This window comes from Haliotis rufescens, unplaced genomic scaffold, assembly GCF_023055435.1.
Source record: "Haliotis rufescens isolate VD_foot unplaced genomic scaffold, xgHalRufe1.0.p SCAF_4, whole genome shotgun sequence".
In the NCBI taxonomy this organism is placed as follows: domain Eukaryota; kingdom Metazoa; phylum Mollusca; class Gastropoda; order Lepetellida; family Haliotidae; genus Haliotis; species Haliotis rufescens.
Window position 1 is genome coordinate 31,964,411 of NW_025964112.1, and position 12,655 is coordinate 31,977,065.

At 41.3% G+C, this 12,655-nt stretch overlaps 2 protein-coding genes across 5 annotated transcripts in view; one reads left to right on the top strand and one right to left on the bottom strand.

The window, feature by feature from the left end:
• The window catches only part of LOC124149528, a 193,009-nt gene extending 181,772 nt beyond the window's left edge, over positions 1 to 11,237 (bottom strand). The window contains exons 1-2 of one of the 2 annotated variants that reach the window (XM_046521180.2): positions 11,168 to 11,237; positions 1,691 to 1,812 (exon numbers count right to left, since the gene is read on the bottom strand). In XM_046521180.2, coding sequence (XP_046377136.2) covers positions 1,691 to 1,758 — 68 coding nt within the window. In that variant the 5' untranslated portion in view covers positions 1,759 to 1,812; positions 11,168 to 11,237. Of the gene's footprint in view, positions 1 to 1,690; positions 1,813 to 11,139 lie in introns of both variants that reach the window. The other variant, XM_046521178.2, reaches the window with a different exon arrangement.
• Positions 11,238 to 11,258: 21 nt separating this feature from the next.
• LOC124149529 (alpha-1,6-mannosylglycoprotein 6-beta-N-acetylglucosaminyltransferase A-like) overlaps positions 11,259 to 12,655 on the top strand; it is an 82,195-nt gene continuing 80,798 nt past the window's right edge. Inside the window, exons 1-2 of one of the 3 annotated variants that reach the window (XM_048381717.1) lie at positions 11,259 to 11,279; positions 11,662 to 11,790. The gene's annotated coding sequence lies outside the window, so the exon portion shown is untranslated. Of the gene's footprint in view, positions 11,280 to 11,346; positions 11,791 to 11,839; positions 11,899 to 12,655 lie in introns of those variants that run through there. The other 2 variants (XM_048381716.1, XM_048381719.1) reach the window with 2 other exon arrangements.

Below are 12,655 nucleotides of genomic sequence, written 5' to 3' on the forward strand. Positions count from 1 at the left end.
ATATAACCTGTCATTGTAGAGGGTGCACCCTACACCCCATATAACCTGTCGTTGTAGAAGATGCACCTTACACCCCATATAACCTGTCATTGTAGAAGGTGCACCCTACATCCCATATAACCTGTCATTGTAGAAGGTGCACCCTACACCCCAAATAACCTGTCATTGTAGAAGGTGCAACCTACACCCCATATAACCTGTCATTGTAGATGGTGCACCTGGCACACCATATACCCCTTTCATTGTAGAGGGTGCACCCTACACCCCATATAACTTGTCATTGTAGAGGTTGCACCCTACACCCCATATAACCTGTCATTGTAGAAGGTGCACCCTACACCCCATATAACCTGTCATTGTAGAAGGTGCACCTTACACCCCATATAACCTGTCATTGTAGAGGGTGCACCCTACACCCCATATAACCTGTCATTGTAGAAGATGCACCCTACACCCCATATAACCTGTCATTGTAGAGGGTGCACCCTACGTCCCTTATAACCTGTCATTGTAGAAAGTGCACCTTACACCCCATATAACCTGTCATTGTAGAGGGTGCACCCTACACCCCATATAACCTGTCATTGTAGAAGATGCACCCTACACCCCATATAACCTGTCATTGTAGAGGGTGCACCCTACACCCCATATAACCTGTCATTGTAGAAGGTGCACCCTACACCCCATATAACCTGTCATTGTAGAAGGTGCACCCTACACCCCATATAACCTGTCATTGTAGATGGTGCACCCTACACACCATATAACCTGTCATTGTAGAAGGTGCACCTTACACCCTGTATAACCTGTCATTGTAGAGGGTGCACCCTACACCCCATATAACCTGTCATTATAGAAGGTGCACCTTACACCCCAAATAACCTGTCATTGTAGAGGGTGCACCCTACACCCTATATAACCTGTCATTGTAGAAGGTGCACCCTACACCCCATATAACCTGTCATTGTAGATGGTGCACCCTACACCCCATATAACCTGTCATTGTAGAAGGTGCACCCTACACCCCATATAACCTGTCATTGTAGAAGGTGCACCCTACACCCCATAGAACCTGTCATTGTAGAAGGTGCACCCTACACCCCATATAACCTGTCATTGTAGAGGGTGCACCCTACACCCCACATAACCTGTCATTATAGAAGGTGCACCTTACACCCCATATAACCTGTCATTGTAGAGGGTGCACCTGGCACCCCATATAACCTGTCATTGTAGAAGGTGCACCTTACACCCCATATAACCTGTCATTGTAGAGGGTGCACCCTACACCCCATATAACCTGTCATTGTAGAAGGTGCACCCTACACCCCATATAACCTGTCATTGTAGAAGGTGCACCCTACACCCCATATAACCTGTCGTTGTAGAAGGTGCACCTTACACCCCATATAACCTGTCATTGTAGAGGGTGCACCCTACACCCCATATAACCTGTCATTGAAAAGGGTGCACCCTACACCCCATATAACCTGTCATTGTAGAAGGTGCACCCTACACCCCATATAACCTGTCATTGTAGAAGGTGCACCCCACACCCCATTTGACCTGACATTTCCTAACATAAGCAAAGCAGTGTGTTGCACAGGACAGTTCTTATCCTATATGTTGCCAACCATACCATGAAGATCCCCCTTCCTTTTACACACACAAGTACGTGTAGGTACAGTACCTGCCACTGTCTGAGCGTGAACTAGGGGTGGACTTTCCGCTGTGGCGCCCATTGTCCGGGGCTGACATGTCTATGTTATATAGCAGCAGGGCTCCCTCCTTCTCCCATGTCTCTCAGATGCTCTGCAAATATGGCAAAAGGTAACATTAAATGTACTGAGTTACACCAAGGTGACTTCAGTTTCAAATACAGCAAGGGCAGACAACTCTTTATCTCAGGTTATGAATTTACCCTGTCAATTTATTATGAAGTTAAGACTGTCTAATTGGTCAAGTCTGGTCTTCTTTGACTCGGGACCAATTTATCATGGATGTGTACATTGATGTGTAAGACCTGCACATTGATGTGTAAGACCTGCGTCTGGATGTGTAAGACCTGTATGTGGATGTGTAAGACCTTTGTGTGGATGTGTAAGACCTGTACATGGATCTGTAAGACCTGTGTGTGGATGTGTAAGACCTTTACATGGATGTGTAACACCTGTGTGTGGATGTGTAAGACCTGTATGTGGATGTGTAAGACCTGTGTGTGGATGTGTAAGACCTGTACATGGATGTGTAAGACCTGTGTGTGGATGTGTAAGACCTGTACATGGATGTGTAAGACCTGTGTGTGGATGTGTAAGACCTGTGTGTGGATGTGTAAGACCTGTGTGTGGATGTGTAAGACCTGTGTGTGGATGTGTAAGACCTGTGTGTGGATGTGTAAGACCTGTGTGTGGATGTGTAAGACCTGTGTGTGGATGTGTAAGACCTGTATGTGGATGTGTAAGACCTGTGTGTGGATGTGTAAGACCTGTATGTGGATGTGTAAGATCTGTACATGGATGTGTAAGACCTGTGTTTGGATGTGTAAGACCTGTGTGTGGATGTGTAAGACCTGTGTGTGGATGTGTAAGACCTGTACATGGATGTGTAAGACCTGTGTGTGGATGTGTAAGACCTGTACATGGATGTGTAAGACCTGTGTGTGGATGTGTAAGACCTGTATGTGGATGTGTAAGACCTGTGTGTGGATGTGTAAGACCTGTGTGTGGATGTGTAAGACCTGTGTGTGGATGTGTAAGACCTGTGTGTGGATGTGTAAGACCTGTGTGTGGATGTGTAAGACCTGTGTGTGGATGTGTAAGACCTGTGTGTGGATGTGTAAGACCTGTGTGTGGATGTGTAAGACCTGTGTTTGGATGTGTAAGACCTGTGTGTGGATGTGTAAGACCTGTGTGTGGATGTGTAGGACCTGTGTGTGGATGTGTAAGACCTGTGTGTGGATGTGTAAGACCTGTGTGTGGATGTGTAGGACCTGTACATGGATGTGTAAGACCTGTGTGTGGATGTGTAAGACCTGTACATGGATGTGTAAGACCTGTATTTGGATGTGTAAGACCTGTATGTGGATGTGTAAGACCTGTGTGTGGATGTGTAGGACCTGTGTGTGGATGTGTAAGACCTGTATGTGGATGTGTAAGACCTGTGTGTGGATGTGTAAGACCTGTGTTTGGATGTGTAAGACCTGTGTTTGGATGTGTAAGACCTGTGTGTGGATGTGTAAGACCTGTGTGTGGATGTGTAAGACCTGTATGTGGATGTGTAAGACCTGTGTGTGGATGTGTAAGATCTGTATGTGGATGTGTAAGACCTGTATGTGGATGTGTAAGACCTGTGTGTGGATGTGTAAGACCTGTACATGGATGTGTAAAACCTGTACATGGATGTGTAAGACCTGTATGTGGATGTGTAAGACCTGTATGTGGATGTGTAAGACCTGTATGTGGATGTGTAAGAGCTGTGTGTGGATGTGTAAGACCTGTGTGTGGATGTGTAAGACCTTTGTGTGGATGTGTAAGACCTGTATTTGGATGTGTAAGACCTGTACATGGATGTGTAAGACCTGTATTTGGATGTGTAAGACCTGTATTTGGATGTGTAAAACCTGTGTGTGGATGTGTAAGACCTGTATCTGGATGTGTAAGATCTGTGTGTGGATGTGTAACACCTGTACATGGATGTGTAAGATCTGTGTGTGGATGTGTAAGATCTGTGTGTGGATGTGTAAGATCTGTGTGTGGATGTGTAAGACCTGTATTTGGATGTGTAAGACCTGTATGTGGATGTGTAAGATCTGTGTGTGGATGTGTAAGACCTGTATTTGGATGTGTAAGACCTGTATGTGGATGTGTAAGACCTGTGTGTGGATGTGTAAGACCTGTATTTGGATGTGTAAGACCTGTATGTGGATGTGTAAGACCTGTGTGTGGATGTGTAAGACCTGTGTTTGGATGTGTAAGACCTGTGTGTGGATGTGTAAGACCTGTGTGTGGATGTGTAAGACCTGTATTTGGATGTGTAAGACCTGTATGTGGATGTGTAAGATCTGTGTGTGGATGTGTAAGACCTGTATTTGGATGTGTAAGACCTGTACATGGATGTGTAAGATCTGTGTGTGGATGTGTACTACTATGTGTGAAATACTATCATGAAAGTGTATCCCGTGGGTAAGCCGACCCCTTTCTACAGAATCTTTTTTCTGGTCCTCAAAATTCGGCTTATACGCGGTCATATACAGTAAGTCCTGTACATGGTACATTGAGAACAAAACCCAAATGTATTGATGAAAGTGACTAATGTCATGCTTGTTAAAGTTATTTTGCACTCACTGAATAATAAACAACTTCTTGCTGTTTATATTTAGGACAAATACAATATGTGCATATAAATTACGATACATCTGCATCTATTCTTGTCAACTTTTGATGAAAGTCCCAATCAGACTTATACGTGTATTTACAAAGGGATGCCATTTAGGAATAATTAGAAATAGTTGTGAGGTCCCTCATCTAACATACCACCCATTAACATGAACTTACAGACAGCTTTATCCTTTTCCCTTGAGTAGAGATTTCACACAGGTTTGTTTTTAAATCTGACTGAAGAAGATCATCACAAAATGAGTCAAACTTATTTCCAAATGCAGTTTGACCACATTTGGCGGTCAGACAGCATTGCAAATATTCACTTTCAGTAGCCCCGAATTCTGTATTTTGGGCTGGTGATGCTGATACTTCAAAATTGTTTTATGATCTGATTGGCCTCAAGTACTTCAGTGTTATGTAAAACATGTTTTAATTATTATTTCATACTTTCTAAACATAAAACAAGAAAAAGTACTCTTAATTAAGAAACACACTAATTAATTTCATACTCTTTTAAAAAATGGACCACTGAACATGTTGAATGCAAAATAGAAAGATTATTGTGGTACGAATAAATGTTTATTACTTATTGATCAATACAGCTAACTGCAAAAATGTTTTGTCAATTTTAAAAATATGTTATTTTTAACTACAATTTACTCCCAAAAGAGCATGAGAACAAAAAAACTAGAGCATTCTAATCCTCTGCATTTGTTATGAACAAAAGTACCATTTACCAAGTTGCAATTTGCAGTGATTACTCACAGGTGTTCACTATCACATACATTTGACAAAAAACTTAACTGCCTATGCAATAAATTTTTCACAAGTCATTAGCAACTCCATCACCAACACATCCATCACCTCTCTGCTATGCATTTACACTTGACCATTCATTAGAAAATCTTTGTGTTTCAATATGTCAAATAATGGAGGAACATTTGACTTTGCTATTAGTATTACCAAGATATCCGTATGATAAGTTAAAAATATCAAAAGGAATGTCACTAAATTCTCTGTATCTTCATGTTATCTGTCTATCTGCCACAATGATTTTATATGGTAACTCTTTTTACTTGAGCCATCTTCCCGAGGCAAGGGTGTTTACTGACTACAAAAGTCCAGTTTCCACAATTGCTGAACTACGCTGGAATTTTGTTGTTCGATCGTAGCACCACCAGTGGCTATTACGAGTTATGTCACTTCGATGTCCCTCCAACTGACCAATCAGATTCCACCTCTCATATCACTTGCATTTGCTTCAAACAAATGGTGGCTCCCAGTAAAGACAATCTTATCGATAATCAAGATCTATGTTGTAACAAAATGGATCTTACCTCGTGAAGTGCATCATATCATTTGAGCACTTGATTAAAAAAAATGAAACGATTTGGAAAATATCTGTCAATGCCCAGTTGACAGTACACATGTTTTGCAAATCCTGCAATCGACTTAAGTCTGCATGTTCAAATCCATGTTGTTAACAAACTGGATGTCTAGGTCATTGCGCGATATTGATTGGACTATGCATAGGCTCGATAGTCAAGCCTAAAAGTAACTTTTACAGTCAGTTAACTCCCTTGCCTTTGGGAGGTATACATGAGCAGTAGGCCACATTTGATAAGACAAAACTTCATTTACTTAAGCAAGATCTTGGCACAGTGTTAGATATCCGTTTTCAGTGCATGCAATAATCATGGTATTGTGCAAAGACATAATGGGTAGAGATAATTTCTCTGCTAAAAAGAGGACTGTTAACAAGGAACATCTGTCATGTTCTAAGAGTATATACCCACTGATGATAATCAGTGAACCTGTTAAATTACATACACAGTCAAGCGGAATAGTGAAAAAGCATGTTTTGGCATCATTATGAAGTGTTTTGGTTGATTCATCATCTCTGAGCTATCCTGAACCAGAATCAGCCGGGTGCCAGACTGGCACCATTGAGGAATTTTTTTAGAGGCGAAAAATATGATGGCCGCCAACGATTTTCGATTAATTCTGTTTGAGATAATATCTTCACTTCTAATGCACTTACAAACACAATTTTGGTGTCTATTACTATGTTTTCATGGCCAAGGAAACCGATAATGATATAATTAAAAGTGTACAAATAACACGGGTGTCATATTTTCAATATATGTGGTCGAAATCGTATTTCATCGTAACACTGGTTATTGGTTAATTCTTTCTTTTTTGGTGGTGATTGTGGAAGCATCAGGCCATGGCTTCTTCTGATGAGATTACAGGTTGCTTTTTTAAAACTTTGTGCCGCGATTAGGTGGAATGCACTTCCTAATGAGTTTCGTCGGAGCTGTGGGAACTCTTAGAAGAAACACAGGATTGACTGAAATCATGCAAACAACTTTTGGTGGTGTCCCAAACAGGCTCACCGGTAAGAAGTTTCCGCAAGACATGAGAGCATTGCTTATGGTGGTTGAAGAACTTTTGAGGCCAATCATTGTAACAACCGATGATTACAAACAGTTGCAGTTCTTCCTTCGATTATAAAGCATGCCAGAGCAAAACTTTGGATTGATAACTTGATCAAGCCAATCCTCCTGATGGTGGTGTTTCTAAGAGCTGTGCAGGAAGCCGACTGGCTTCTCCATCTGTTGGCAGTTGCAGAGATGATTCCCTATTTCTTTGCTTCCAGTCATTGGAACTATGCCAGGTACGGTCTGTACTATCTTCGATCAATGGAGCATCTACCAGACGATCTGCTCAAAGAATTCATGCATGGCAAACATGTCATGCATCACAACCTAGGCATATGGAACGCCATATGGTCCGATATGTTTATAGAGTCAACGTTTATGAGATATGTCCACGAGTCTGGCGGACTCACGGGACTCACTCTGAAGCCATCGGCTTTTACAAGATGGGCTCTGAGCTTGCATATCTGCAGCCAGCTACGTGGTGATCTAGGGGCGATGAAAGTCAAGCAAAACAGCAGGATCGTCACAACTCACAAAGAAGAGGCCCCTGCAAGCATTACAAGCAACTCATCTGATCGTCAGAAGATTCAAAACGATTCAAAGTTACATCGATCCTTTGGCAACAGACACTCACCCACCTGGCCTTTTAAATATCATGACAGGTCTTCATACAACAGGCAAGGTCAATGGTGATAATTCTCTCCAAATTGGATGACAGCAGATGGTGGAATTTGAATCTTGTTGGCCAACATCCTTCAACAAGTCACTGACCAAGAAAGTGACCCTGATCATTAAGACCAAGAAGAGCATAAAGTTGGATGGAAGACCTGTGTACAATACCGATTTGATCTATACCAGAGTCATATGTCTCCAACAATACAGGGATATTGATATCAATGATGTCCTCTCTTACCAACTGACTCCTGTGCTAGCCTCCTTGTTTGATGAGAGTGGTGCGATGCGGGCTTAGTTGAAAGCAGTCCTGAAGACGAATCTGCAAGTTGAGAAATCAAGTCGAACTGAATGGGTTTCAGATGCTGTTATAATCGATGGATGCGCCTTGTTCTGGACTGTACATTGGCCCACAAATGGTACAGTTGAGGATTATGTGATCAACTTCACGGGGACCATCAAGTACCACCTGGAGTGTTGTGACGTTTACCTGATTTTTGACAGGTACATAAAAAGCAGTACAAAGCAAATGACGAGATCCAATTGTGCAGGTCACAATTCAAGTCAAAAACATCAACTCAAAAAGATGCCATGCCAGTACAAGTATGGAACAACTCTACTCTCCAGAGACAGGATCTCACAACACAACATGAAGAAGCAGACGTCATCATTATCCATCACTTTATTTCGAATTGTGTCAGGTGTCAGTAGTGACTCACACATCAAAGTGATTTGCGACGATACAGATGTCTTTGTGCTGTTGGTTCATTTCTACATCGAGGAAAAGATGACAGTCAGTGTCAGCATGGAGAGTCCTTGTGCTGGGAGGACGAACGTAGACATTCGCCAAACAGCACTGACACACAAAAGCATCGCCAAATATCTGCCTGCTGTACACGCTCTAACCGGATGCAACACTGTATTGTATTTGTTTGGCATTGGAAAGGCCATAGCGTTGAAGGTACTAATGGCTGGACATCACCCCTTGCTTACTTGGTCAGCTGGAAACAGACAAGGCTGAGATGATATCTCATGCAACTACCTTCATTGCTGCCTGTTATGGTTCAAAAGTGTCGGTGACCACACACCAGTATCAGTTGTGGAAGTCAAAGATGGCAAACTCCAAGAAGTCGTTGCCCCCATCCCATGATGCCTTTGTTCAGTATGTACATCGCGCTCACCATCAATCGGCCACTCAGTCAGAGCCTCCCAACTTGGATCCCCTCAAGTATGGATGGCAAGTAGGTGAGGACTGAACAGAAGGATGACAAATCATTCAAAAACATTCGCGTGAGTGCACCTCTTGTTAAGGTGTGGTGTTCTGGACAGCAGCACGTGGAGCACGTGGCGGCATGCGCAAATGTGTGCGGAGGGGAACTCTTTCCCAGGCTTGTCACTTTATGGTCATGCTTGGTAGAAGGCAGCCACTTTGCCGGTGGCTGCCTCTGACAGTGTCAAATCAGGGCACAATTGTAGTACCGTATTCAACGTAATAACCGCCCCGCTCTCATAAGCGCCCACTGCGATATTTGCTGATATATTGGCTGGTAAACAATCCCAATTAGCACCCCTTCCGATTGATCAATGTACACAAGACTTATTTATTTGCGTATAATACACACTCGTGTGTTATATGCACCCTTAATTATGGGCAATTAAATTCTGAGAAAATATATCTGTCGTATATAAACATGTCAGGCTGTCACCATAAACCACGAAATTTATCTTTCAACTCTGTTTTTTTCACCAAAATAATATTCTAATAAGAACCCCCTATTTCTAATTTTGAGAGCACCCTTGGCGCTTATTACGTCGAATACGGTATTTATAAAGTCAAATGAGGACTTTAATAAAACCAAATACAGGTTTTTCATAGACAAATAACGACTAAAACATTGTCAAATAAGGACAAATCGTAGTAAGTAGTGATTTTAGGAAGTGTTTCTGAAATCGTGGGTTAATTCAAATATGGTGTAAATTTGAGTTTCAGTTATTAAACCTTAAATTATTTTGTTTGAGTTATTTTTTAAGACTTCCACTGCGTATCACACCATTGTGTCCAACTACACTTCCACTAGATGTGTCTGTTGCACCTGTCACCATTGATCGAGTGTGGATGCTCCAGGAGCAGACGATGTCCCTACAGGTGTGGGTGTGTAGCAATTGTAACGCTGAACCAGGCTGCTGTAACGAACGAGGGCAGTAGCTGCTAACCAGGACGAGGATGACGAAGACTGCGTTCTGCTTCAACAGTAAAGGAATTTAATGTTTGCCTATACTATTTTGTGCTCTGCTGTTTCATTTGCAACTATTACATGTATTGTATTAAATTTTGAGAGTTCATCAAAGTCTATCTCTTAGTGATCATTGCATTGAATTGGATTTGGGGTTTATTATGACACTCAACATCAAAGGTCATACCGGTCAGTTATACTGGCGGAGTAAACCTGAATTGTTCGGGGAAAACCGGGACCCTCGGCAAGTAACTGACGGGCTTTCCCACATACAGTGTAAAAAGAAAGTGGGGAGGGCTGCTTCCCACCAGGACGCGAATTGAACCCGGGATCTTCCGCATGACAGTGGAACCTCAAAATAGCCAATGTTCAAAATTGAAACGATGGCCATCTTGAAAATATGGCACAAGTTTTGTACACTTTTAAATTTTAGAATTAGTGGATTCCTTGACCATGAAAACAAAATACTAGACACAACAATTGTGTTTGCATGTGCATTAGAAGTGACGATATTGCCTCACAAAGAATTAAGAGGAAATCTGTGGAAGCCATTATGTTTTTCGCTTCTAAAAAAAATTCCTCAATGATGCCAGTCTGGCACCCGGCTGATTCTGGTTCAGGATTGCTCAGAGATGATGAATCAACCAAAACACTTCATAATGACGCTCAAGCATGCTTCTCCTGAAAATGGCCATTTGGCATCTAGACTAGCTGTACACTAGAGCTGTCAATAACATTTCAATGAAATATAATTGAGTCATTAATAACATGCCAGTTGCATTCATAGTAATTCTGAAATATATGAGAAACAGAAAGAAAAAGCATCCTGTTAAATTGTAGATTGCAATGGAGGGCAGGCAGCCTTATCAGGGTCAAAAGAGAAAAAACATACTTTACTATTTGCTGATGAGTTTAGTGAAAATGTCTCAAATGTTCTAACTCTACAATTTATTAATCTATATTGACACAGTCTTTACAATGTTCAACATGATATAACTTAGTGTACATAATATTTGCATAACACAACAGATAACAGTTTAAAATACATTTATACCACATCTAACGGTACATTGTTATACATTGTTCAACATGTTTCAATTGACTATCTACTGCAGATTCCTGTCAAAGATATTTTTGTAAATAGACAATAATACCGTGAAACAAATTAATTACTACTGTACTAGACCAAGTCGTTTTTAAAAGTATTGAGGGAAGTAGTAAACGCATTTGCTGTCAAAGTACCCAAACACGATCTGTCACTGTCAAAATGTTACTTCAACAGTTGACAATGCATGCATGCTATTGCAAAAATCACTAGTTTCGTCAACAACGTCCTTACGCGAACGGAGAATAAGGCAAACATACATTTACACAGAGCAAAAACATCTCTATTTGAATGTCAAAAGTTTTTACCACGTGTGTTGACATAAAATATGCATACATATCATCACTAACAAAGCCTGCAAATCCACCAATCCACCATGGGTAAACGTCATTTCCGGGTTAGGTGACGAGGGAATTTGCCCGTCGTGAAATTTGATGCACCAGTCCCAGTAAGTTGGAGTGAGCCGCGGTGATTCCGGCGTTTCACAGCTTGCAATCATTTATTTCAAGTTTAACAATGACATGGCTGTTATATATTGCTAAACGTGCAATAAATAGTAATTTCGTCTATCAAAGTAAGAACAGATTTGCCCCAGGAATTTTTTGACGAATATATTTCAGTCATTATTGATTGGTGGGTCCCATTTTAGTCGAAGGGAGGTAAACCTTTCCTCAACTCCGAAGTTGATATAACTAGTTCATAGCAGCTTCTAATGTCTCCGGTGACAGAAATAGCACTGATGTAGATAACGTGATAAGTGTGATTTAAGTGTAATGTCGAAACGACATTTTTACAATCTGGATATATAACCAAGTTTTCAAAACAAATAGGACTTGACATTCTCGTCCACTCGAGTCTCCACGTGCAGTCGCGGAATCACTTCCGACCTTGTTGAAATGTACATTATGTGAATGATGCTGCACGGACTACACACTCCAGTGAAGAGTGAAGTTGTGACGGTAAGTTTCCTACTGTTGGTCGCACAGTGATTGTGGGAGGGGTTCAGTGGGCGTGGTGACATTCGCATGATTCAGCCGAAGATGTAGGCTGCATATGCGGTAATCGAGGTATTAGATGTGGCTTCAGAAATATTTTTTCTCATTTGATTTATATGACATACAACCCTTGTTTATCAGTTTTGTGACAAAACGTGTAAAACACGATGTTTGTGATTACACATTCGCGTAAATGGGTTGAATGTTTGGATTGAGATTGAAACGAACCACCGTGACGGACTACGCTGCCAACTGACGCATCTCACAGTACCAGTACTGTCAGAGATGAAGGGTTTACATGCAGTATTTAGCCGTCCCACCAAACCCACTTTGATCATGGCACATCTGTTATTGTCGTAGCTAGTGAGCTTATGAGGGAGCGCATCTGTCGCTTTTATTGATAGTATAAGGGCGTATGGTCACATTGATCAACAAAATTGTAAATTACTGAAAGATTTAGACATTTTATAAATTGTTTTGTTTGTTTGTTTGTTGTTTAACGCAGCACTCAGCTATATGACGGCGGTCTGTAAAATAATCGAGTCTGGACCAGACAATCCAGTGATAGACTTCATGACACAACAAATTAGTGTTGTCTGTCACACATTGAACTTCCCAATGAAAAGGCAGAGGAACAAGATTGATTCTGTTCAATGCTACAGTTAGTTACAATTAGCAAACAATCAACATATTATCGGTTAATCCTTTGAACAAAGTATGTTGGTTTTTACATCAGTACCTTTACACCATGATATGAGTGTATTTCGTCTGCTATAGTAAACCTACAAATATAGACACTTACTTTTGACAAATCCACTGTGCCAGATAA